The following is a 27134-nucleotide window of genomic DNA, read 5'->3' as shown; positions in this document are numbered from 1 at the left end:
GCTGCCGCTGCACGCAGAAGAAAATAATTTGTAAAAATCTTGCATTTGTTTAAAGCCCATGGTGCGCAAGCATCAATCGCTAAGGAGTCAAAACTAAGAGTTTTAGTTAAAGGGAAGTTTTATATGTTTTCCAACTTGGAAGAAGCACAGACTTTGCTAAAAGAGATTTCAACAGGGTCTAGTATGTGAATATTGATATATATATATATATATATATATATATATATATATATATATATATATATATATATATATATATATATATATAGAGAGAGAGAGAGTTATCAGTAGAAATTACAATATTTAGCAAATTGACTTTCTTTAAGACTGTCGGGGGCCGGGGGTCTGCAGCGTCACTGAGGTTGTAAGTACATGACACCCAGGAAGTTTGGGAGGGGTGAAATGTGGGTAGCGTGGGTGGTGGGGGTTTTTCCACATTTCAAGGGGTGGGTATTTCTTTTCTGGGGTGGGAAGCAGGGCACAGTAGAAAAAAGAGCACGAGTAAAAGGTTCGGAAAGAATAGGAAATGCACAAGTAAGGGTCAATCATGGAGACCAGTAAATGTAAGATCCTGTCAGTCAACACTAATGGTTTATTAACTTTTTCCGTGCTCATGATAAGCTCAGCTGGTCATGAGGCATGGTGCTCCGGTGCTCATGAGCAGTGGACCACTCACACGCGGGTATAATTCCCCTGCTGTGCTGAGCATTCCACGGGAACGGGTGTGGTCATGACGAGCTCAGCTCGTCATGAGCACTCGGGCGCTAAGCGCGCCCCCCTCCCCCCAGCACAGCGGGGGAATTACCCCTGCTATGAAGGGGTTAAACAAAAGGAAATATGGTGCTCTTATTAGATGGTTATCTTCATTAAATCCCCAAGTATTGTATTTACAGGAGACACATTTTAAATCTAATTCTCCTAATCTGTTTATACCCAAGATTTTTTCTAAAGCTTTTTTTGCTTCCTCAGGTTTTGCGGTTAGAGGGGTAGCAATCTACTTTTCTAACAAACATCCCTGGGAAATCACACAAGTACACAGGGATGTACATGGGAGGGGGATATGGGTAGTCGCCAAAATACAGGGGAAAACGCTAAACTTTATAAATTATTATGGTCCAGTTTCGGATGATATCGTTGCCCTGACTCATATTAATGATTTACTGATAGGATCTCCCGGGCAGGTGATATTTGGTCGGGACTTTAACTATATACAGGATATTAGAAAAGACACCTCGAATAAAAACAAAAAACAACTAAAACCTAATACAAAGAAAATAATGGGAACCATTATTTGAGAATATCAATTGGTGGTCCCAAGTCCATCTAGATAAAGATTTCTACACCTGCTACTCACATCGTTTTATGACAGCACCCCGAATAGATTATTTTCTCAATTCCAGATCCCTTCGGATTCAAGATGCCTGCATAGGCTGTAACCCATTTTCAGACCATGCCTATGTTGGGATAGATTTGGTGCTTGGGGGAAGAGGTAGGGAACGTCCAATGTGGCAGCTGAATCGTCTCCTACTGCAAAATTAAGAATGGGTTCATGGATTTAGAAAGTGGATCTTGGAATATTTTTTGATTAATGAGAATACGGCTTCCCCTTTCTCTGTGTGGGGGGGGGGGTTAAGGCAGCAGCCCGTGGACAGATAATAGCCTACACAGCCGCTCAGTCCAGTACCCGGAAGACTAAGGTAGCCCAGCTGCAAACCGAAGTGGATCGAGAGTATGCTCTCCAACTTCAGCTTCTTCGAAATCGATATGAGCAGGCATGAACAGCGCTGAGGGACTTTTTTTTTATTTTAGAAGAGGTCTGTAATGCACAAATCTTTCAACAGCAGGTTTATGAAGAAAGCCAGCTAATTGGTAAATTTCTGACAAACTCCACGAGGAAAAAACAAGAATCATCTATAGTAACTAAAATCATGGATCCCCTGACTGGCCAAGAAACAGCCGATAGCAGTAATATTTCACAGATCTTTTTGGAACATTTTCGCCAGCTATACTCTACTGATTATTTAGTGGAGGAGGACCACATTCAGAAATATTTTATTAATATGAATGTCCCCAAATTATCAGACAATCGGATTGGGGAATTAGGAAGGGAAGTAGAATCTATCGAGATTTTAACAGCCATTAAATCAACAGCTGGGGCAATAGCCTGTGGGGAGGATAGCTTCCCTATAGAGTTTTATAAAGTATTTCTAAAAGAACTTGCTACTCCGTTGAAAAATGTGTTTAACTTTGTTAAGAAAGGGAGTGAAGTCCCAGAGATTTTTTAAGAAGCAATAATTGTCTCTTTCGTAAAAAAGGATAAAAATCCGGAAGATATGAATTCATATAGGCCCATTAGTCTGTGGAATTCGGAGAACAAAATGTTTAGGAAGATATGGGCAGAGCGCTTTTTACGGGCCCCCCAAGAAATAATCCACTGTGATCAAACCGGCTTTACAGCTGGGAGATCAATGGCGACTAATACTCAGTTTTTAATACATGCCCTGGATTATTTTAACACAAATTGCATTCCAGCTAGTATAATAATGGTTGATGCAGAAAAAGCCTTTGATCTTGTGAAATGGAAAACTTAGTTTTTTACCTTAGGCCGGTTCGGGTTTCCTGCACAGGTAGTTATTGTGTTACAAAATATATACCAGGGGGCCACCACCCAGGTTATAATTAACTCAAACTGTGCAGGAACCATAAATATCAATCGCGGCACCAGGCAGGGCTGCCCGTTTTCGCCTCTATTTTTTTCCTTTTTTTTAGAACCTCTGGTTTTAAAGATTCAAAATAATGCTGCTATTCAACCCCCGATACCTGGTATGACTAAATTAAAACGTTTTGCCGATTACATTATTTTATACCTGATTCCTGACAGAGAGAACCTCGAAACAGCTTTGAGAGAATTTTCAGAGTTTGAGCAAATAGGCGGATATAAAATAAATGCCAGCAAAACAAAGGTTTTGGCCCTTAATGCTGATGTGAATTCCTTTCCATCTTGTCTAAGGATACAAGCAATTAAAACTGATCCCATAAGATATCTCGGGATATACGTATCTAACCAAAATCATCAGTTATTTGAATTGAATTATTTAAGAACGAAGGGCAAGATTAAGAAGCTGCTGGAACAATGGACACTACTTCCACTTTGGATCGTGGGTAGAGTCTCAATGATTAAAATGTCTGTACTCCCTCTGCTTACTTTTCTATTTTCTAATGTCTCGATTAAAATAAATCAGTCATATTTTAAAGAAATCAATACATTACTTAGGGAATTTATATGGGGTAGGAAAGCTCAGAGAGTGAAATTAAATGTGGTCCAATTACCTGAAGGACAAGGGGGCTTAGCGCTACCTCACTCGAGGACTTACTATGAGGCTGCCTTATTGAATTTAGTGTCTGGCTTGATAGGATCTAATTGTACTAATGAAAGCTTTTTTTATAGAAAAAATGACACAAGAAATTGGATCTTTAACCCGAGTGTTTTTAAAAACTGCTAAACTTCCAAAAAAAGACACGTTATAAGACTTTAAAAGATTATTCTATTAGACTCCAATCCTTTTTCAAGAAGACGGGCTTTTCTGGTCTCCAGTACATAAAATTAAGAGAATGTGTTAGTCTCTGCCTCTAGTTACAATCAAGGCATATAAGGATTTTTGAAGGCTGCGGATTTTCTGAGTTAAGACACTTTATTGTCCAAAATTGGCCAATCTCCTGGCAAGAAATAACTGCAAGGGCGGAAGGCCATCAGAAGCCGACTTTTCTCGAATATTTACGCGTTGTCCATTTGATAACGAATACCAGTGGTATTTTGGACACCCCTAGTCAACTCATAATTGCTCTTTATGGGGTGGGAAACTGGTATAAGTTGCTACATCAGGAGGGACAGGCCTTTGTGATAGAGACTCATCTGGACAAAACAATTCCGGAGACCGAGTGTAGGTTGAATATGAAAAAATGGGAATCTATATGCCTCCTACGAAGTAAAAGGATGGCCTTCTTATCACAATGGCTATCTTATTTAACTCCGGCCGCTTTAAATAAAAGATTTCCAGGTGTAGAAAATAGGTGCTCTCGTTGCCAAATGGATGGGGAGGGTGGGTGGTATCATATTTTTTTCGCATGATCAGGACTTAGGCCATTTTGGGAAGAGGTTTTTTTGGATATTGGGCAAGCAATCGGTATGAGTATTTCGCTCGAGGCCGAAGCTGTATTGTTCTGTACCAGTCGAGATGAAAAGATACTATCCGAGCCCAAAAAGGCCTTTCTATCTATCTCATGTATGGTCGCTCGCTCCCTAATTTTACAGAATTGGAAATCTAGGGAAATACCTTCTCATCTGAAGTGGTTCACTAAAATGAAAAGAACTAAAAAATTCGAGAAAGCCTACGCTAGGAGGGTTGGAGCTATCAGTAAATTTGAAAAGAATTAGAAGTTTTTTAATGAACTGATAGAGTTTAAAGAGAGATCATAGTGCCAGGGATGGCTAACTAATGTAAGCAGCTCTTTGGTAAATTGCACTAGCACTTTGTTCTTATTGCACTTTAATAGCAATTGCTCTTTTTCTGGCACTTTGTAGAATGTATTTTGCACTGTGGCCTAAGATGTAAGAAATCGCTACTGCCACCAAATATAAATGAATTGTATTTATGCTGGTTCTTAGGCGTTAAGATGGCACTAGCACTTTATCTATATTGCAATATAGAAGCATTGGGAATGTTCTCTTATTACTTTGTCCCAAGACAAAGTTGTATTGTTTTTTTCTTCTTCTGAAAACGCAATTAGCTGCGTTAGTTTTAGCTTCTTGTCTTTTACTATTATGTATTGTTTGGTTGGCAATCTAATTTTGTAACTGGTTTTAATGCTAATATCAGTGTAAATGTGCTTAGTACAGCATGTATTTTCCTGAACCTAATGTTCTGCTCAATAAAAAATGTTAATAAAAAAAAAAAGATAAGTGGATGAGGAAAAAGTGACAAAGAACCGGATTCTGAATTGGTGGTGACAGAAAATCTTTTGATGCTTAGAGTAAATGGAGAGTCCTGCATTGGGTTATTCTCACTGATGGAGAATCCACTTGCGGAATTACTTCCAATAATTATATAAAAAGTAATTTGATTGGAGCATTCTCTGCCAAATGATAATCCTCCAATTGGGAGCTTTCCACTTCCCTCAAATCTCTAAATTGTACGTACCCTTTCATTTTCACAACTAGATACAATGACCCCTCGACTGGCGTGAGCGTTCTTTCTGAAAAGAATTATGCTTGGCATCAGGGAGTGCCTACACATCAAACTGCAAACATGAGATTCATGCATCCTCACAAGAGCCAAGCGTCTAAGGGAGAACAGATATTCAATTTGCCTTCCCTGACACCCTCATGACCACAGGGTCAAGCGCTTATGCAAAAATAACAGTTATGCTGACGGTAAGAGTGAATGCAGAACTGAAAACGTCTGCTAAAACATATGCAACATCTGGTGCAAACAAACATTTATCTGTGGTATTCCCTATATTGTACACCCTGCTGAATTGAATCCAAAACTTCAGTATGAACAATACACAATGAGTAAAAGCACGACTGACACACTCATTTAAACCTGCAAGTAATGTGGTTTAAATGGAGAAAGCATAAGGAGAAAAGAAAAGGTGCTGGGTGCTTCATGTTCTTTCCTCATATTTTAACCATGAACACATTGAAAGAGAACTATCAATTACATTAAACTTTAAAACTTTGTCCCAGTAAAAATGCAAGCAGAAAATTTGCTTAAACTATAGTTTCTCAGGACTTTTGCTGCTCCTAGCCAGTATATACCTTCTGGAAACTTTTCAGTTAAATATAGGGAGCATGTCTACTTTCTGCCAGCTTCAGGATGTTGGTAGAATAATTAAAAACATTATTTTGCCACTTTTGAAAAACGTAATTCTGTGGGGAAGCTTCATTTCAACCTAACCCCGCCGTACACCAACCAGTACCCATGTTCCAAACATAAACTATAAACCAACTAAGCCAATGTAATAGCTTACAAAAGCTTTTGTTTTTTTCCACTTAACTCGGGGACTGATTTACAGCAGTTCCTCTCCATGTTCTAAAAGTTTGGTGGATGGCTCTTTTGGTTTTGATGGTTGTCTACCAAACATTTAACATTATTTAGTTTGTTGGAAACAAAATACTAATGACACCCCCCCTCGCCCCCCCCCCCCCAGCCTGAATGCTTTCTCCCAGGGTGTGGGGGTCAGTTTCGTTGTTTTTGACCTGTCCCTCACTGCCAGGATTTTCCTGGAGGTGGAAAAAAGATATTAGGTAGATTCTCCATAAATGGGGCGTCCGGTGTAATGTCCTGCTTCCAGGCCTTGAACTAAGTATTCCATTGGCTTTGCCGAAGGGGGCTCCATTGACAAAATACACAAGGTCCACCTGTCTCTAAAAGAGGAGGACGGACCAAGGATTTGGCCAGCAGGGTGCTCTGTCATATTTGCAACGGAGTATCCTCACTGACAAACTCTATATCGGGCCCTATGAGGGCCTTAAGGTCTCAAACTGAACATTGAATTGGTGTATCAATGGGATAGATTGGACCATATGGGAACACCAGCATCTAATCAATGCTCTAACTGTGCGGGTATCGTTGTTTATAACACATCAATTCACACCTTGGAATGGCAGACAAGGATTTAACTGCATGCGTCTCACCTGTTATGAGATGGGCATACGTGGATTTCACAATATTTCTTCACTACTAGCTCCAAGTTTTTTTCCTGAGGAAATATAAGTGGGCAGACATCTGCGGTGAGCAGCTAACACCTGAGATGAATTCCAATCCATACCTGAACAGAAGCTTGTGCCCAAATCTTAATTAACTAAAAGATCTCATGTGTGCTATGCACAAGGCCTGACATAGCACAGGGCAAAGCCACACCTGAATGGTATGAAAATGAATGAAATAAGATTAAATTAGCCTCCCAAACAATGACTAACCTGCGTGATAACAAAAAGCTTTCACATTATTTAAAAAAACTACTCTAGTTGAAAGAAAGTTTTATATCTGGAATAAAACCTCAATATTCACAAATTTTGCTAGTCAAGTTTAGTGATTTAACCTTAAATCAATGTCCAAATAGTTGCTCCCACACCTCATACAGGATAAGATTTTCTCCATTTTTGGTGAAGGAAGATAGTAATAGATGTTTAAACCAAATGTTAGGATAATTGCAGATTTGAGTGTGCAAATGCATGAATAGACGGAGTATTAACGAGTGAGATCAGGTATGACAGAACATGGACATAAGAATCGAAGCGTTAGTCATTTTGGAGAGGATTTGGATAGGTGGAGTGCTTTGTGGATTTGTAGACTTGAACAGTATCTATACAAAAGATTGAGGAGAGAATATGTGTGAAGCATGTGGAAGGCCACGCGGAGCATGGTCATTGTGCTTCTGCTAGTGAACATATGCGAAAAGACTTTAGAGGCACCAGGGCATTTATTCACAAAGGTAAACTTACACCAGTAAATCTACAAATGTAAGTTTACTCTTATACCTTTGAATGACTACAATACTTTGGGCTATTCACCACTTTCAGAATTGAAGTTACTCAGAAGTCTAAAGTTACTGCAGCCCAAAAGGAGAATTAGTAAGACCAGCACCACAAATGGTCAATCACTGGTACTGCAGCACCATTCCATAAAAAATAAAGGAGGCAGGAAACGAAAATAGAACCGTATAGGAAATATTGTCAATCAATCAATCAATAAATCAATGGATTTGTAAAGTGGGGCATGTCACCTGTGATGGTATCGAGGTGCTGGAGATGCTAGCTCCTTTGTGTTGATCTGTTCATTAAAACAGCCAGGTCTTGAGTCCTTTCACAAATTTCTGGAGCATTGGGGTGGTCCTGAGGTGCAGGGGAAAGTTGTTCCAGGCTTTGGCCACCAGGTGTGAGAAGCAGAGTCCTCTGCTGTTGGCTCAGTGGATTTGGGGGTGCCTGCGAGGAAGAGGGAGGAGGATTGTAGGACTCCGGTTGGTTGGTGGAAGTTCATGCATGGTGTTCAAATCCTACTTCGCACTCTCAGTTCTTTCTTACTCAATTAGTCACAGCTGTTCCACCACCTCATCAGATTTAGCAATCCAGACCAGATAGAGTGGAACATTTCGGTTCGACTTGTGTATCGCTGGCCTTTATAAGGATAACTTTACAAGTTATCAGAAATTCTTTGGGCCCATGTATAAATGATCTATAACAATCAGGTTGGAAATTGTGGTCTTAGGTTAATGGTAAACCATAGGTTGACATCCTTTGGTCTAAAGGTTTCTAAGGGGTTTTAGACTGACGCTTCTTCCTCACCCTATGTACGCATCTTCATATTACGTAAATTCTGAATTACAACATTTTTACTGGAATAACAATTATCTGCTTTGTCTTGAGGTTTGGTCTTTGAAATATACAATATTGATCATGGTATATTTTAAAATAGTATCAAATGCCAGGAGTTTGGATACACCTTGCATATAGTTTATCCATTTAGAGATCTTCTTTTCACTCCGTGTGGAACAGGTTCATTCAACCATCATCAGCATTTCAATGCAGTTTGCGGTCTTCAAGAATATGAATCTTGCACAAATCCTCTCAGAATGTCTTCCACTTAACTCTTCACTGCATTTAAAAAAGCTCATGCTCCTGTTTCATGTCCAGCTCAGGCTCCTCGAGCCAAGTGGGCTATGCAATTGGTGGGCTTAGAAACTGGTCATTCTTGGCCTCATTCCTCTAGATGTTATACAGCATCCACAGTATTTTAAGTGGGTGCCAGACTTCAAGTAATTTAGAGAACTGCTTATGATTGAGGGATACAACTTCCCATATGCCTTATTGCAATATGTGATAATGATTGTCTCAGGAAATATGACAGGCAAACAGCTTTTCTTTGTTCCTCCTCAACTTCGTATCTCTTTGCTTCTTTAACAAAGCCTAATAAACTTTCTCATCCCTTGCCATCCATCCTTGGCTCCTCTGGGAAATAGTGGTTGACAATATTGACATATCCAAATGTGACACTCACTTTCCTCATTGTGCTTTTGGTCTCAAGAGCCGCATTTGTAGGCTGTGGTCAGACAAACATTCTGGAAATGGTCAATTGGTTCAATGCCTCCATCTTCAGATTTAATGTTCATTATGCATACTGCTTCCTTGGTGATTTACTGGTTGTTAAAGTATTTAACAATTTAGTTAGCACTTACTTGACATAAACCAGAGATTTTCCACAACTGTATAGAGACAATCAAGACAAGGAGGTGGCTATTATTCCCTTCACTAACATCCAGTGGCACATATGTGCCTTCTTTAACTGAAAGCAGATCTTTGGCTTGTTGATATATCATGTCTCTCTCTGTGCAGTTGCTTTCAACTTTTTCCAGGCCAAGCTATTGATATTAGTATACAGTGATCAAATGTTACTCTGTTTGTCTAAATTAGTGTGCGATTTTTCTGGTGTTGTGCTTTAACTTTATTACTGTTTGAAGTGCTGCATAAACAGTTTACTCATTCCCTCTAAGTTAAGCCTGACTCCTTCTGTGCCAAGCTACCAGAGGGTTATGCACAGGTTATTTCAGGGTTTGATTGTGTTTCATCCTTACAGAAATTCTGGTTGCTGTTTGACTAGGGTTTCACCCCCCATATGAGTTTTTATCTTATACATTTGAATACCAGTTCTTGTCTCAATCCTACATCATTACGTCATTTGATACTAGATTGTCACATTGGGCATTGATCATACAGAAATGTAAATCCAATGTGAGAAAATGAGTATATTGTGTTCAGTAATGTCAATAATCTTGCCTGTCATGAATAAAAGATCTTTGTTGGGCCATATTTCTGGACTTCGGTTAGTGCTTTAAATTTTATTCCATCAGCGATATACCTCCAGATCCCCTCTGTTTGATAGAGCTGTGAGAGCTTGCATAACCACCCTTCCACTTCAACTGAAAGAACACGTCCACGTATCTACATCTCAAGCACTGTAAATCAGATTCAGGTGCCAAAGAGACTGAGAGCGCCACCCACCTCTAAACAACACCAATTCAAAACGTGCCAATGTGAGGCCTTAGCTAAAATGCCATTAACATGTGCTTCTGAAAACTCAACCCCTTCAACAGCACAGTGGAGAAGTGTGGCTCACTGGTTAGAGGAGGCATACCCTGAAGCAGAGGTCAGACCCGGGACCAGGGTTCAATTCCCGACGCGGCAGGGTCTGAGCACAAGTGTCCACGGACTTGATAATTCTCACTTCGGTGCCTACTCGAATCACGGGTTCACACTCTGCAACTCTGGGCAATAGCTTGCTTAATCTCCACGACGCCCCCCCCCGTGGCGGGATGCCTGGCTTTCACCTTGGGGATGCCCAGTACAGGATATCTCACAGGGAAAAGCCAGGACGGGTTCCCAATGCAAGCGCCGAAATGCCCAAGGGTAAGTCGAGCGCTATATAAGAACACACATACATACATGAGACCTGGTTTGCTCCATGATGCACCTTTCAAAAGCTATGCCTGCACATATAAGAAAAGGGTGTCATATTAGAAAGAACGCACTACCCCCAGGGCAGCCGGGAACTTGTGCTGCCCCCAGGGCAGTGAATTTAAGTGAAATACGGAGTAGCTGTTTAAAAGCTGATCCCTGTTTCTCTGTGCAGGCAGCAACCCGCCTGTACGTTCATGGGGATTAGTTAACCTCTTGCATGCAGTTGCAGTGAGTCCAAATAAAGAAACACCCTCTCATGATAGCACCGGCTCTATATGTGCACCAGCGCTATCAGTATTCTAGAAGAGGATGCACAAATGTCTGCAGGCCTGTCTGTAATACAATTGTACCTCAGAGGCAGACAAAGTGGGTGCACACACCCGTTGAACTCCAAGGCAAAATATATATTATGGCCCAAGGACTTTCTATTTTCTGATTACCAGCATAAATGGAGGGAAACATCAGCGATAGAGCTGGAGCATATGCTCAAACCCCTAATGAGTGAAACATACCCTCTGCAACATAAAATGGTGCACCTTGTAGGTTATTTCACACCTTGATTGACAATCATATCTATAACTAGCTCCCAAGCACGACATGTAGCCGTCATCACAATCTCTTGTGGGGATGGCTTGCATTCAATGCTATGTAATTTACATTCTGAAGTGTACAGTCTTGTTTTAGTAGAACATGTTCTCAGAAACCTTTTAATGGCTCTGCAGGACAATTGTAAGTTTCACATAAAAAAAATAATTAAATAGACACGTTCAATATGTACATTTCAGCGTACATTCTGGACACATATACAACCTAAATAAAATACTGACGCTGGTTTATGGACAACAAATCAAGCACAGAAAGTGCAAAAAGCATAGGTAGTAATCTCGATATGTGCAAATCGAACAAGTTACTTACCTTCGGTAACGATATATCTGTAAGAAACATTAGTTAGTATTAGATTCCTTACCTTAGAATATCCCCAGGCGTCAGTCTGGATCCGGAAACTTTTGCGTAGCAGTACCCCTGCGCGTCGGTAGGCGTCGTCTGCAGGCGTCCCCTGCGGCTCCGCGTCCGTCGTTGGCGTTGTGTGCCGTGATGACGTCGCTGGAGTATATAGACGCCGCCTCCGCGCGCTGACGTCAGTTCTTTGCACACAGCTTTTCCGCGCCAGAACACGCAGAGCCATGTGAGAACCAACACTGGTGCCATTTGAAACTAGGGCCCTGAAAGGGATGTCCTTAACCTTAGGTATCAGTTCGCAGAACGGGGAGGATGGGTGGGTCGGTAAGGAATCTAATACTAACTAATGTTTCTTACAGATATATCGTTACCGAAGGTAAGTAACTTGTTCATCTGAAAGAAACACGTTCGTATTAGATTCCTTACCTTAGAATAGATACCCCAGCAATACCAACCCCGGTGGTGGGTCTGCGAACCAATACATTCCTACACCAGAAAGTCCTGGAGGACAGAACGGCCAAAGAAGCCATCCCTCCGGACTTGGCTGTCCAGGCAGTAGTGCCTCGCAAAGGTGTGCAGCGAGGCCCACGTAGCCGCCTGGCAAATGTCCTGCAAGGGGACTCCCCGGCCCAGGGCAGTAGTAGCCGCCGTGGCCCGAGTGGAATGGGCCCTCAGCCCAACAGGAGGCTCCTTCCGAGCCAAAGAGTAGCACGCTTTGATGCACAGAACGACCCACCGAGAGATGGTCCGTTTATGTACCGCCCGTCCCTTCTTCGCACCCACGTAGCCAACAAACAGTTGGTCATCCACCCGGAACTGGCGTGTGCGATCCATATAAAATGAAAGCGCACGTTTTGGGTCCAGACGATGGAGCCGCTCTTCATCCTTTGAAGGATGCGGAGGCGGGAAGAAGGAAGGGAGGGTGATGGACTGCCCGATGTGAAAAGCAGAGACAACTTTGGGCAGGAAAGAAGGCCTAGTTCTCAGAACCACCTTATCTGGATGAATGGACATGAAAGGAGGTTTGACAGAAAGAGCCTGGAGCTCACTCACCCTCCTGGCAGAGGTGATGGCAACCAGGAAGGCCGTCTTTAAGGTCAAGAGACGGATAGGACAAGAGTGAAGCGGCTCAAAGGGAGCACACATCAAGAATGTTAGAACCAGGTTCAAGTCCCACTGAGGCATCACAAACGGAACAGGTGGATACATGTGTGTGATGCCCTTCAAGAATCTCGTTACAATGGGGGACTTGAACAAAGAAGGTTGATCAGGCAGCCTCAGAAAGGCCGAAAGGGCAGAAAGGTAGCCCTTGATAGTGCCCAGAGCAGAGCCCTGCTGGGCAAGAGAAAGAAGGAAGAGAAGAACCTCAGAAAGAGGGGCAGAGAGAGGATCCACAGCCTTTGCTGTGCACCATGCCACAAACTTGTTCCACCGACAGGCGTATACCGATTTCATGGAGGAACGCCTGGCTGCCAGAATCACATCACAAACTTCAGGAGGCAAGTCAAATGGCCTCAACTGCCGCCGCTCAATCTCCACGCATGGAGGTGGAGGCTGGACAGGTTCGGGTGGAGGACCATCCCCTGCTGCTGCGACAGAAGGTCCTCCTGAAGGGGCAGGCGGATCGGGGGACCGACTGACATGCTGAGTAGCTCGGGATACCAGTACCTTCGAGCCCAGTCCGGAGCCACAAGGATGACTTGGGCCCGGTCGCGCCTGATCTTCTTCAGCACTCTGGGCAGAAGTGGTATAGGCGGAAAGGCGTATAACAGACCGCAACTCCACTCACGCTGAAAGGCGTCGCTGTGCGAGTGCCGTCTTGGAAATTCCAACGCGCAGAACTGATGACATTGCGCGTTCTCTTCTGTGGCGAATAGATCTAACCAAGGCTCTCCCCATTGCCGAAAGAGGCCTTGCGCCACGTCCGAGTTCAGACGCCATTCGTGATCCATCGAGCACCGACGGCTGAGTTTGTCCGCCCTGGCGTTCAGAGAACCTGCCAGGTGTTGAACCGTCAGAGTCACGCCCTGACGTTCCAGCCATTGCCAGAGGCGCAGAGCCTCCTGGCAAAGGGTCCACGACCCCACCCCGCCCTGTTTGTTGCAGTACCACATGGCGCTGGTGTTGTCCGTGAACACCTGCACTACACTCCCGTTGACAAAGGGAAGGAACGCTTTCAGTGCCAAACGAATCACCCGCAGCTCCAGCAGGTTAATATGGAGCCGGGACTCCGCCGGAGACCAGATGCCTCTGATCTCTGCCTCTCCCAAGTGGCCTCCCCAGCCCTGGAGAGACGCGTCCGTCACAACAACGTGCTCCGGTTGGGGAAGGGAGAGGGATCTGCCTCTGACCCAATCGCGGTCCGTAAGCCACCACTGCAGTTGTCTTGCAGTGCCCTCTGAGATCAAGACATGGTCGGACAGGTTGCCCTGATGCTGGGCCCACTGAAACTTCAGGTCCCACTGCAGAGCCTGCATCCGCCACCGGGCGTGATGCACCAGAAGGATGCAGGAAGCCATCAGCCCCAGCAGCCGCAGCGTCAACCTGACCGAAACCCGGGATAATGGCTGAAAGATGGGAATCAAAGCCTGTATATCCTGGACTAGCGTTCCGGAGGATAGACCCGAAACTGCGCCGAGTCGAGAACCGCTCCGATGAAAAGGAGCTTTTGAGAGGGACACAGGTGTGATTTCGGTACATTGATGGAGAACCCCAGCGCGTGCAGGAGGTCTGCCGTCATCTGAAGGTGGTGGACGACTGTCTGGGGCGAGCCCGCCTTCAACAACCAGTCGTCTAGATAGGGGGAAGACTGAAACCCCCAATCTGCGCAGATGAGCTGCGACCACCGCCATCACCTTGGTGAACACCCGTGGGGCGCTGGTAAGGCCGAAGGGGAGCACGATAAACTGAAAATGCTCGAGGCCTACTGTGAACCGCAGGTAACGCCGGTGGGCCGGCAGGACGGGGATGTGAAAATACGCATCCTGCAAGTCCAACGCTACCATCCAGTCTTGCGGGTCTAGAGCAGCCAGAACCTGAGCTAAAGTCAACATCTTGAACTTCTCCTTCCGGAGGAAGCTGTTGACGTTCCTTAGATCCAAGATAGGACGTAGGCCCCCTTTGTCCTTCTTGGGTACCTGAAAGTAGTGGGAATAGCAACCACGTCCTACTTCCGGCCCAGGAACGCGCTCGATGGCCCCCTTGGCCAAGAGGGCCGTAACTTCCTCCCTCAGAAGTGCCAAGTGGTCCCCCGACACACTTTGGTTCTGCGGTGGCATGGCTGGAGGAGTAGTCTTGAAGGGGAGGGAGTAGCCCCTTCGGACGAGCTGCAGCACACACCTGTCCGACGTAATTGTGCGCCAGTGGGAGAGGTGATGGCGAACCCTGCCTCCCACCGGTGTCACATGGGCCTGAAAGCTCGGACTAGGAGGATTTAGTGGCAGATGCTGCGGGGGGAGGTGTGGCCTGACCTCGCCGCTATCCCTGACAGCCACCACGGTGGTTTCCACGGCCGCCACCGCGTTGATAAGTCTGTTGTGGTGCGTGGCTGGCAGCACGTGTGGGACCGCCCCTTCCTTGGCCACGAAAGGAGCGAAACGAACCCGTTTGCTGGCGCTGGGTCGAGAGACCTAAGGACTTGGCCGTGACCCTGGAGTCCTTGAAGCGCTCCAGCGCGTGGTCCGCTTTGTCGCCAAACAGGCGACGGCCATCAAACGGCATGTCCATTAAGGCATTCTGGACATCAGCCGAGAAGTTGGCGGATCTCAGCCAGGCGTGGCGACGAATCGCCACCGTCGTGGACATCGCTCTGCCCAGCGAGTCGGTCGTATCAAGACCACACCTGATAGAATATTTTGCTGGTCATACCTCTTTGATTCCCTGTCGGGCGGGGCCGACGGGAATGCGGTCTGGGAGGTGGAGGCCGGGATCTCCAGACTCTCAGGGGTGGGGTGGGTGGACAGAAACTTGGGGTCGTCCGCACACGGACAGTGGCGTCTGGCCACGTTCCTATCAACAGGCGAACCTGAAGCGGGCCTGGACCACGTGCCTAAAAGAACGTCCGTTAAGGCCTCGTTAAACGGCAGCAGTGGCTCCTGTGGGCATGACTGCGGTTTGAGGACCTCGGTGAGGATGTTAGTCCTCACGGCCGCGACGGGGAGCTCAAGGTGTAAGGCCTTGGCAGCCCTCATCAACACCACTGAATAGGCAGCCCCCTCCTCCGTAGCCACGGTAGGAGGCGAGACAAAGCCAGGTTTGGGGGAGTCATCCAGACCACTGGCGTCACCCAAGTCACCTGTCCAGTCCATGTCATACTGACACTCGCGTGTCAGAGGGTCCTCAGACCCCTCCCACCCCTCTCCGTATTCTACATCCTCACCATACTCGGAGTCAACGATGTAGACCGGCTCCTCGGGGTTCACAGGCCCCATCGGCGTCGAGCCCAGTGTCGATCGACGCCGGTCCGACTCCGCGTCCGGATTCGGAGAGGGAATGGGGACGGCGCCGCCCGGAGCCGGCGCCGGAGCACCGGCGCCGGCTGGAGCCGGCGCCGAGGCGGCGCCAGGGGTTGCCCCGATGGAATCGGCGCCGGAGAGGCCGGTTGACCAGCCGGCGTCGACCCCGAGGGCCCCTGCGGCACCGGGATCGGAGTCGTCGGCGGCGCCGGGGCCGGAGCACCCGACGGCGTCGAGGCAGGGTCACCCGAACCGCTTGGGCCCCCAGACGGGTTCACAGGGCCCGAAGGCGCCGCGGAACCCGCCAGAGGAGAAAGAGCCCTCATGGCCACGAGGAACGCCTCTATCTCCTCGGGGGACGCGCCTTGCCCAGGGACCGCAGGGTATGGAGCAGGCCGCGTCGGCGACTCACGCGGAGCCGCGGGGGTGGGGCCACCCGAACCCCCAGCCGCCTCGTGCAAGCGTCGGGGGGAGTCGGGGGCACGATGACGACGCCCCGACTTTTTGTGCTTCCTCCCTGAGGAACCAGAAGAATGGTGACGACTCCCGGAGCGCCCGTGACGGCTCCGCGACCGCTCCCTCGATCGCTCCCTTGACCTCCGGCCGGACCGGGACCGCTCTCGACGCGGAGCCGACACCGGGAGCTCGAGCAGCTTGCGGGATCGCTCCCGTCTAGCTTTATTAGTCAAGGCCCGGCAGTCGACGCAGGCGTCCACGTCGTGGTCGGGGCCCAGGCACCGGAGGCAGAGTCGGTGATGATCCGTGACCGACATCGTCCGATAACAGTCGGCACAGTTCTTAAAACCAGGCATCCTACCGGCACCGTAGAAGATTCAGAGATCAAAAAAGATCAAAAAACTTGGGCAAAAGACTGGAGTACTGCTCTTCGGATCTGCGCTAACTGGCGCGGAAAAAAGAAGAACTGACGTCAGCGCGCGGAGGCGGCGTCTATATACTCCAGCGACGTCATCACAGCGCACGACGCCAACGACGGACGCGGAGCCGCAGGGGACGCCTGCAGACGACGCCTACCGACGCGCAGGGGTACTGCTACGCAAAAGTTTCCGGATCCAGACTGATGCCTGGGGATATTCTAAGGTAAGGAATCTAATACTAACGTGTTTCTTTCAGATATAACATTTTTGAAAACTGAAATATATTGCAATAAAGCCCTTGGTATTTGGACGAGATAACATATTTCAAAACTAGACTCAGAATCATTAATTAACTCTAGATTTAGAAAGCACAACCACACATCATAAGCATTTATACGTATCGTGAAAATTTATTGGTACTCACAAAAAATTGAATCAATGATCATTTTGGGTTATGAAAGATGCAACATATACAGAAATGCAGTTTAAAAGTAATCTTCTTGTACTTTGCAAGAGATGACAAACTCAATATAAATCTTCAAATTCGGATATATAATAATGCTGTAAAAGGCTTAAACTAACACAGAAACTGAAATAAACATCAATATTTATCTTGCCCAATTAATGGCAAATATGTAATGTGAGAGGTGCATCAATAATCAACACACAGGAAAAAGGGCCTTATTTGGTGGATGGGACACTATCGTGGTGGATATCCCATCTACCATATTACAGGTACCATGGCCTACAAAGCACTTGTAATTGTGACAAAGTATCCAATCAGCCCAGCTCTAAGTAAGGCCTACAGTCACCAGAAAGTGCTGCAATAAATAACTTTGGACTAGGCACAGACAGATGATGTATTCAAACTTGGTCTTTGAGAAGGAAAAGTACAATAAATAATTCCAGAACACTGTCTACTGTGTGTTTTGCTCATCAAAAATAGAGATTTTTAATCTTGAAGAACTTAAATTGTGATAGAGCAGGCTGACATCTGCCTACAACTACAAAAGTCTCCTCTGGCAGCAATTGCCACATTCCCACCAACAACAAATTGGAAATCCAACTCAGGTAGTTAGGCTTTACGTTTTTAAAAGTCTTTTCCTCCAATAATTACAAGGAAAATAGATTCTCAATGCAACCACTCCAATCATTAACAAATAGCAGCTTGTTTCGCCTCACTACACATGTGCACCCTATATGTATTGTGTTTATGTACACCCTAAAGTTTAGTGGGGTTCCAAAATATCCCCAAATATTTACAAAATCTGCTGATACATCTGGAAAACCCTACAAAAGTTGGTGGCTTTTCTCATATTGTCTTAAGTTGGCTATGGCTTTTCATACAATTGATCAGAAAACACGTTTTTTTAAAAACAGTAGGAGTTTACGAACGCCTTGTCTCTGAAAGGCGTAAACTTCTTTATAATAAAAGTAGTTTATCCCTATGTCCCTTTACCAGCTTTACAAGAGTAACACACACACTTGCAGCTGCTGATCAGTAGCATACTACACATAACACAAACATAACGTTCATTAGTAAGTAGTTTGCGGGCTTCTTTTTTAAAATGGCCGCCGTTTTCCAGTATGAACACTGTGCAGTACAAATCACCCGCACATCCCGTCAAAACAATGTGGAAAAACACAATTAAGAAAAGAATACCACAAGATATAGCCTAGGCTAAGGAATGACATGTACCCATTAAAGAAACAGCAAATAGATTACAAAGAAAACAAATTAAACTTAAGAGTGGTAGTGACACGAATTAAAGTTATAAAAAGTTAGCCTGCAAATGTAATAGAGGTGTGCCGAGTGGTGAAAGTTTTTCATGTACCAGTGAAGTTTTTTCAACATATTGCAATCTCAGTGAATGATAAGAAATTTTGGGGCAAAAAAGGAGTGAATTTAATTTACTTTTAAATGTATGCCTACAGGCAAATAAACTGCAAAATCTGTTTTCATATCCAATGTTTTCTAACATGTTAGGTTTTTTGTGAGAACAGTTTTTGCCAGTTAATACCTCCAAAATAAAGGTTGATTGAAACTGACCAAAGATGGGAGACAAGAAACATTTAAAAGTGATCGGAGTGTGAAGTTTGCCAGCTTCTCGTTGGGGTGAAATCTAAAGCTTTGTCCCTTTCTTTTATATAATTGAGAAACATTTTCAGCAAACAAAATAATGACTAGGCAGTTTGAAAATTTTTGCTATGAAGAAGTTTTTGTTTTCTTATAACAAAGTTCATTAAAAGCCTGTTAGCAATTAAAATATGTACAATGTGAAATCTGTTGTTGCAGAAAGTCCTGCACTGGAAGCCCTGGAACCTGATGTCTTGGAAAGCAGTGCTAGCTACCCAAACTGCATCAAAAGGCAGAAAGGCCACTAGGCTTATTCAAAGTAATATTGCAATGTTGTGCTTTTAAGAGAACGCTAGGGTCAGACCTAGTTAAGAACTGGAAGAAAGACAAAAGAGAGAGTGTTCTGGCTGTTGTTGGAAAGTGGATGCATCAACTTCAGAAAGATCCTGCTGTACATTGCATAGCAGATGTGGAGGGTTCGAGGTAGAATTCTGATATACCACTGGACTATGTGATGCATACTGCACAAGTTACAACACATGTGTTTCCAGTGATGTCAAGATGGCATAGCTGCAAAATAATGAAGCAAAAGTCATTACCATATCAATTCACACTTCGCTGCACAGAATCTTATAAAGAACTATGGGATGAATATACAATAGACTCTAAAAAGGAAAACCCCAAAACTGGAAGTGAATTTGGTGTGCTTCCATCTTCTACACAAAAATAAATGAAATCATACCATGTATCTTGTAAGAAGACAATTCGGTTCTACATGAAAACCTCCAAAACTGGAAGCGCGAATGTATGTCTTCCATAGGAGAACATTTAATTATACCAAATAACTCTGTTCCAGAAGAAATTCACTGTTCGCCAGCCCCAAAGCCACCAAATTCCAAATGAGCACTAGTAGAGCACACTTCATTAGATCGCTAAGGTTTCACCCTAATTTATGTACCAGCCGGTGCCTTCAGACTGACCGCAGGGTATACGGGCACAGTTTTTGCAGATATAATTCAGGAATGGAGTTGCTTTTTTTAAAGTTCACCAAATTACTCCCTTTTAGCCCACCTGAATAAGATCTTGTACTTCTACTTACCTATATTTATTTCACATCTTGTTTAGGAATCCTCAGGAGGTGTCAAGTGATGTACATATTCAGCCTGCAGTCAGTAGGGTAGGAAATTGACTGTAAAATTCAGGGAGGAGCTTCTTCAACGTGGCTCCAGATTTTTGTGTTAGGAATGGTGATAGGCTTATGACTCCCTGTGGGGGTAATGGGGAAAATGTGGGTGTGTGAAATGAGCCTCCAATGAGGTTTTCCCTAAAGATGGAAGCCTTGAAAGGTAGACAGGAGCAGCCTTAAAGAAGTTCTCTTAGTGGACAGATAACCTTGTGTGTGGCTAGATATGTCTGTATGTGCCTTGCTTAGTCCTTAGGACCCCTAAGCCAATCCAGCATGATGGGCACTGTTACTTAAAACTAGACGCGTGTCCCTGGGGTATGAGATTCAGAAGGGGTTAAACAGACTTTACGCAAGTACCATGTCGTTTTCTTAGGATTTCTAACCCTGGTGAAAATTTATGAAGCATGGTTTGTACATGTGTGTAGCTTTAGTACATGTACTCAGGTTAAATAAAGGCATGCTCACATGCAAATCTGACACCATATGAATTTGTATTTAAGTTTTTTCAAAATCTTCCTACTGTGTGCACTAAATATTTAACTATAGGTTGTTTATATAGTAATTCATCACTTCTATGTCATTTCAAACCATTGATACTTGCAGGTATGCACAAAGGTCATGGAAAATGTCATTAAATAGATAACAATCACAAAAGGTGCTTAGAAGAAGTCCTAAAATAGATAACAGCCTCAAAAAGTGCATAGATAATGCCCTAAAGTAGATAACAACCACAAAAGGCACATCCTGAGTGGGCGGAGTGAATCAGTTGAGATGAGTCGGTCGATGTGCTTAGCCGATGTAGTCCATGGAGAGTATGGCTCCTTCCTTCTTTTTGCATGTAGAACCTTCACGGGCTCCCTTCTGCCCTCTACTGGTTACATGACAGAGCAGCAGCAGCACTTCGCTGGATAGTCGTCTGTGAACACTTGATTCTCCACTCCATACACAAAATAAAAGTGTGACTTGTCTTTCCAGGTGTACTCCACCTTGGTGAGTGGAATCAGCTCAATGGTGTGCCTCTGGAGGAGAAAGCAAAACAGAAAAGCTAGAAAAATACACAACAAAAGACGGACATAACCCTTACTTTCTACTAAAAATAATGCAGGGCACCTCGTCAAAGTAGTTTCCTAGCAGGTTTGGGTTGGCACACATCGTTTTTATTTCATTTTCTTGTAGCACTCTAGGTGCACGTTTGAGGAAGTGTGTGGCTCCTCACCATATTGCTGCCATACTGGAAGGGTTGTTACCCTATTTTAATCGTTTTATGTTTTTCAACCTGGCTCACTTTTAGTTTAATTCTGCCTTGGTTACAAGTAGCTCTCCCTTGCGGGGAGTCTACAAGTGGATTGCCGGGGTTGCTGGACCCCAGTCTTGCATTGTTTAACCCACTTGTTTATTCAGAGTGGCACTCCAAAGCGCCGGCTCCTGGTCACGCCCCCCTCACAAGGAGGGATATTTAAATTGGCAGGAAGCGCAACTGCGCAGCTGGCACACCAAAGGCAAGTCTGTCGGGCCCATCCGCACCTTGGACTGCGCACTGTGACCGCTATTATGCTGGTTTTGACTTCCACCAAGTCCCATGCAGAATTTATACAGCAGATACTCTCTGTGCGTTCAACCAAAATGGTAAGAGTTCTGCCTGTCGTCTGTTAGACCCACTGCGGCTTGTTGACAACCCTAATATGATGTGTCCTGAGTGCAGTTTACCCTTAGTTAATCGTAAGCCGAGTGTTATAACTATGGAAAAGCCAAACAACAGTAATAAATTACAAACTGGAAGCATGAATATGAGCTCTAAATGCTAAATTCTCTCTGTTCTTGTAAATGCCAGATCACTGATAAAACACTTCTGAATTTGTGGACTTTGTTGGCAGCAATCAGCTGGATATAATTTTCATGACTGAAACCTGGGCCGCCAATCTTCTGGTCCTCTAATTATCTCCCCAGCACACGTAAAAATACAACAAAAGGTCTCCCAGTTTTCACAACAGCAAACAAATAATAATATGTCAGACGGTGAAACAGATGTAAATGTCTTTTGTTCTCTTTTTCAATGTTTATTCATGTAGGCTTCAAAATCAGCTCTCAACAGCCAACAAGTGTTTAGTCGCATTTGGGGTGTTATCCCGCAACTTCATCAAGGCTATCAACTTCAAGTTGTTATTCTTTTGATTTGTGGTGATACCTTTGGACCACAGAGGGTTTCTGTATTCGAAAGGTGTATCTCATGTAGATTCGTGTTAATTGTCCTGTATCCCTCTATGCTTTAGTTCAGGGTTCCTCAGTAGTCATATCATCGTGTGGATCGGCGTTCTCGTAGTGCCCCAGTACGGCAAACAGATAACACCCCAAACGAGACGAACACGTGTTGGCTGTTGAGAGCTGATTTTGAAGCCTACATGAATAAACATTGAAAAAGAGAACACAAGACATTTACATCTGTTTCACCATGTGACATATTATTTGTTTGCCGTTGTGAAAACTGGGAGACGTTTTGTTGTATTTTTACGTATGCTGGGGAGATAATTAGATTCTCAAAGAAAGCTGAGGCTTTGTTCTGTGGAGTTTGATGGTTCTCCATACCCTACAGCACAGCCTGAATACATAGATACATTTCAGAAACTGGCTGTGTGATTCTACCTAGTGGCGCCTTATACCTATACTTGATACCACATTAAGGAACAGTATACAATCCTCTGGTCCTGATAGACCTTATAAACGAGATGGAGGTCTGGCAGTAGTTTATAGGGAAATCATTACAGTCATCTTTGAGCCAGCACCCTGGCCAGAATGCGAGGTCTTGACTTTTAATATCAAACTCACCAAAACTCTATCCTTTAAGGAGCTCCATATCTTTTGCCCACAAGGCCACAGGAATAGTTTCTCTCAGTCAATAGGTGCCCTTTTAGAAGCAAGCATGTGTGCAAATAATTTGACTGTACTAGGAGATTTCAATTATCATCTTGAAATCTTAGATGACAAAGATACAGAGGACCTTACTAACAAACTGGCTAGTTTTGGTCTATCTCAACTGGTGGATGGCCCCACCCACATTGCTGGCCATAGGCAGGATGAGATATTCTCAAACAATTCCTCCCTTATGCTGGTTGCTCGTTTGCCTCTGACGTGGACTGACCATCATGCAGTTATATTTGTGATAAATCTGCAGTACAACACAATTCTGGGAAATATATCCTGTAATGCTGTCTAGTCCTGGGCAGGCTGGACTACTAAATCAAATTCTTGTTCGAGGCAGCCAGATATCACAGAGGATCTGGATCTATCTACTACCTCTTATGACGAATGGTTGTCTTCGGCGTCTGTTGGTGAGCTCCACTTAAAACAACCTGTTCCCACAGTGACAAAGCCTCAGATCCCTGGTTCTCAGACAGTCTCTGATGAGAAAAGCCAATAAAAGACCAGAACGGAAATAGCGGAAGGAGTATAGCACGGCAGAAAAAGAAAAAAAAAACTGTCAGCGCTTATGAAGCCTTAATTTTAAAAGCAAAAGCTAGATACTCAAAAAAATCGAGCTAGCACAGTATTCTACCAAAGAACTCTACTGTGCCTGGTAATAACCAATTAGACAGTAATAAGGATTTCGGCACTGCGCTTGTGACTTTTTTTAGTGAGAAAGTGGAGCAGATTTACAAGTTTGAGCATAACTCCAACCCCGTTCAGAAAGTCAATAATCAGAGGTTCAGGAAAGTAGTTCAAGCTACCTTTTTAGAATTCTCCACTTTGACCAAGCGCCAGGTTATGATGCAGATTCAAAATGCTAAGTCAGGATCCCCTCTTGATCTCTGCTGACTCGTGCAGATCCGGTTGCTCCCCTCTGTTCTCCTGGGTATCGTAGCGCTACTCCTACGCTGCTTGTGCTCTTTGCATTCTTCCAGCTGTATTACCATTGCACCGCATTGTATTTAAAACGTGCTCTGACCTCAGCGCTGCTTTGCTGCTTTATTCATTGCACTGTGCTCAATCTCATAGCGCCGCTTGATACTTCTAATGTGCTGTGTTCATAGCGCTACTTTGTCTCAGCCGTTTCATTAGTAAAATAACTATTTTTGTAATAGCGCTCCACTGCTCGCCCCAACCTCTCCCTGCGTTAAGTTGTTGTTATTGTTGCAGCCATTTGCTTCTTGTGACGTCTAAGCCCGTCCCTCCAATCACGCTCCCGCCTCCCAGCTGAGCCTGCCTCGCCCCTCCCCTTCCACCGTCCACTTATGACAGGAGCTTTTGCGCGCAGCGTTAACGCGCAGCGTTCGCGCCCCAGTCGCGCCGAAGGTGCGCCAAAGGTAAGCCTGTCTACGCCCGTCCGCGCCTGGACCGCGCCCAGCGCCAGACCCCCTGGTTCCCGTAATGCCCAGCCCATTCGCATCACTTACGATGCCACCTCCCTACTAGCCCTTAACCCCGGCCGTTCCCCCAACTGCATCCAAGCCGCTCCTGGACACACCCATGGACCCTTCTCTTGCAACTCCTGCAAGTTCGACAGCACCAAAACCAACTCCTCACCCACCAACACCAATCAGAGACCTGACACCAACTATCTAAAATGCATCCTGCTCAACACCCGCTCGGTCCACAGACACGCCATCGACCTCTGGAATCTACTAGACACCATATCACCGGACGTCGCCTTCCTAACAGAAACATGGATGAATGCCTCTTCAGCCCCAGACATCACCATTGCCATCCCGGAAGGATACAAGATCATCCGTAAGGACCGCATCAAGCAAACAGGAGGAGGCATCGCTATCGTCCATAAGAACTCCATCCGCATCTCAACCAGCTCAGACGTCAACCTTGCCAGCGCCGAACACCTTCACTTCCAGATCCACACCGACCCCACGACCACACTCAGAGGCACCCTCCTCTACCGACCTCCAGGACCCCGTGCACAATTCAGTGCCGACATCACTGACTTTATCACCCCACACGCCCTCCCCTCCGAGGACTACATTCTATTGGGAGACCTCAATTTTCACCTGGAAAATAGCAACGACAGCAGCGCCACCACCCTTCTGGACAATCTTACCAACCTCGGACTCACACAACTTGTCACTACCCCCACCCACATTGCAGGTCACACACTTGACCCCATCTTCACCTCCAGCAAACATGTCTCATTCAGTCACACCACAGCTCTTCATTGGACGGACCACAGCTGCGTTCACTTTACCTACAATAAGACCACAATCCACAACCATCCTCAACCCACCCTGCGAAGAAACTGGAACAAAATCACCATCGACCAGATCTCCTCATCGCTTCTTCTAAACCCCCCCGCCCACTCCTCAAACCCCGACCAAGCAGCCATGAACCTCACCCAATGGCTATCCAACAGCGCCGACATCCTAGCACCGTTGAAAAAACATCAAAGCAAACTAGGCAGCAAAAACGCCTCCTGGTTCAACGATGATCTTAAGAAATCGAAGAAACTCTCGAGAAAGCCTGGAAAAAAGACCCAAACACCAGCACCAAGGACGCCTTCAAAAACGCCACCCGCTTACACCACCAACTAATCCGATCTGCCAAGAAAGCCGCATTCAAGGACCGACTAGATAACAACGCCCACAACAGCAAGGAATTATTCAACATCGTCAAAGAATTTACCAACCCATCAGCCAACTCCAACGACATCACCCCCTCCCAAGCCCTCTGCGACTCCCTAGCTTCCTTCTTCCACAACAAAATCGCAGACATCCACAACAGCTTCGACAACCAACACGGAGACCAACCCACCCTACCTTCTGCAGGAACTCCACCCCCCTTGAACATCCTTAATGACTGGAACCCAATCGCCTCTGGGGACACCATCCGCCTGATGAACTCCATCCACTCAGGATCCCCAACTGACCCATGCCCTCACCACATCTTCAACAAAGCAGACTCCATCATAGCACCACACCTCCGAGACGTCATCAACTGCTCCCTCAAATCCGGCACTTTCCCAGAAAGCTGGAAACACGCCGAACTCAGCGCCCTTCTGAAAAAACCCACCGCTGACCTCACAGAACTCAAAAACTACCGCCCCATCTCGCTTCTTCCATTCCCGGCCAAAGTCATCAAGAAAGCTGTCAACAACCAGCTCGCCACCTTCCTCGAAACCAACAAATCCCTCGACCCCTCACAGTCCGGCTTCCGAGCCTAACACAGCACTGAGACCGCGCTTATCGCAGCAACAGACGACATTCGAACTCTACTGGACAATGGAGACACAGTCGCCCTCATCCTCCTCGACCTCTCCGCTGCCTTCAACACAGTCTGTCATAGCACCCTTCTACAGCGCCTCAAAAACGTCGGAATCCAAGGAAAAGCACTGGAATGGATCACCTCGTTCCTCACCGGAAGAACCCAGAGAGTCCGCCTCCCACCATTCAAGTCAGAGGCCTCTGAAGTCATCTGCGGCGTGCCACAAGGATCGTCACTCAGCCCCACCCTCTTCAATGTATACATGAGCCCCCTTGCGGCCATCGCTCGCCAACACAATCTCAACATCATCTCCTACGCTGACGACACTCAACTGATCCTCTCACTCACCAAAGACCCTAACACCGCCAAAACCAACTTACACGAAGGAATGAAAGAAGTAGCCGAGTGGATGAAGCACAGCCGTCTGAAACTGAACTCAGACAAAACAGAAGTCTTAATATTAGGCACCTCCCCATCCGCCTGGGATGACTCTTGGTGGCCTGAGGCCCTTGGAAAAGCACCTATCCCGACAGACCACGCACGGAACCTGGGCGTCATCCTGGACTCCTCACTCTCGATGACCAGACAAGTCAACGCCGTTTCTTCATCCTGCTTCAACATTCTTCGCATGCTCAAAAAAACATTTCGCTGGATCCCCACCAAAACTAGAAAAACGGTCACCCACGCACTGGTCACGAGTCGCCTGGACTACGGAAACACCTTATACGCCGGTACCACCGCAAAACTCCAGAAAAAACTCCAACGCATCCAGAACGCTTCAGCCAGGCTCATACTAGACATCCCGCGTAAAGAACACATCTCTGGTCACCTGAAAAACCTCCACTGGCTCCCCGTAAATAAGAGGATC

The 27134-nt window shown here is 45.6% G+C and overlaps 1 protein-coding gene across 1 annotated transcript in view; it reads right to left on the bottom strand.

Annotated features, from left to right (window-relative positions):
• Nucleotides 1-18915: 18915 nt before the first annotated feature.
• LOC147692977 (protein SSUH2 homolog) overlaps nucleotides 18916-27134 on the bottom strand; it is a 135753-nt gene continuing 127534 nt past the window's right edge. The window contains exon 13 of the mRNA XM_086939222.1: nucleotides 18916-21087. Within this exon, the coding sequence (XP_086795348.1) occupies nucleotides 20944-21087 (144 nt within the window). The 3' untranslated portion in view covers nucleotides 18916-20943. The remainder of the gene's footprint in view (nucleotides 21088-27134) is intronic.

Source organism: Lissotriton vulgaris, chromosome 9 (assembly GCF_964263255.1).
Source record: "Lissotriton vulgaris chromosome 9, aLisVul1.2, whole genome shotgun sequence".
NCBI classification, from domain to species: domain Eukaryota; kingdom Metazoa; phylum Chordata; class Amphibia; order Caudata; family Salamandridae; genus Lissotriton; species Lissotriton vulgaris.
This window is presented reverse-complemented; position numbering and strand designations above follow the sequence as displayed.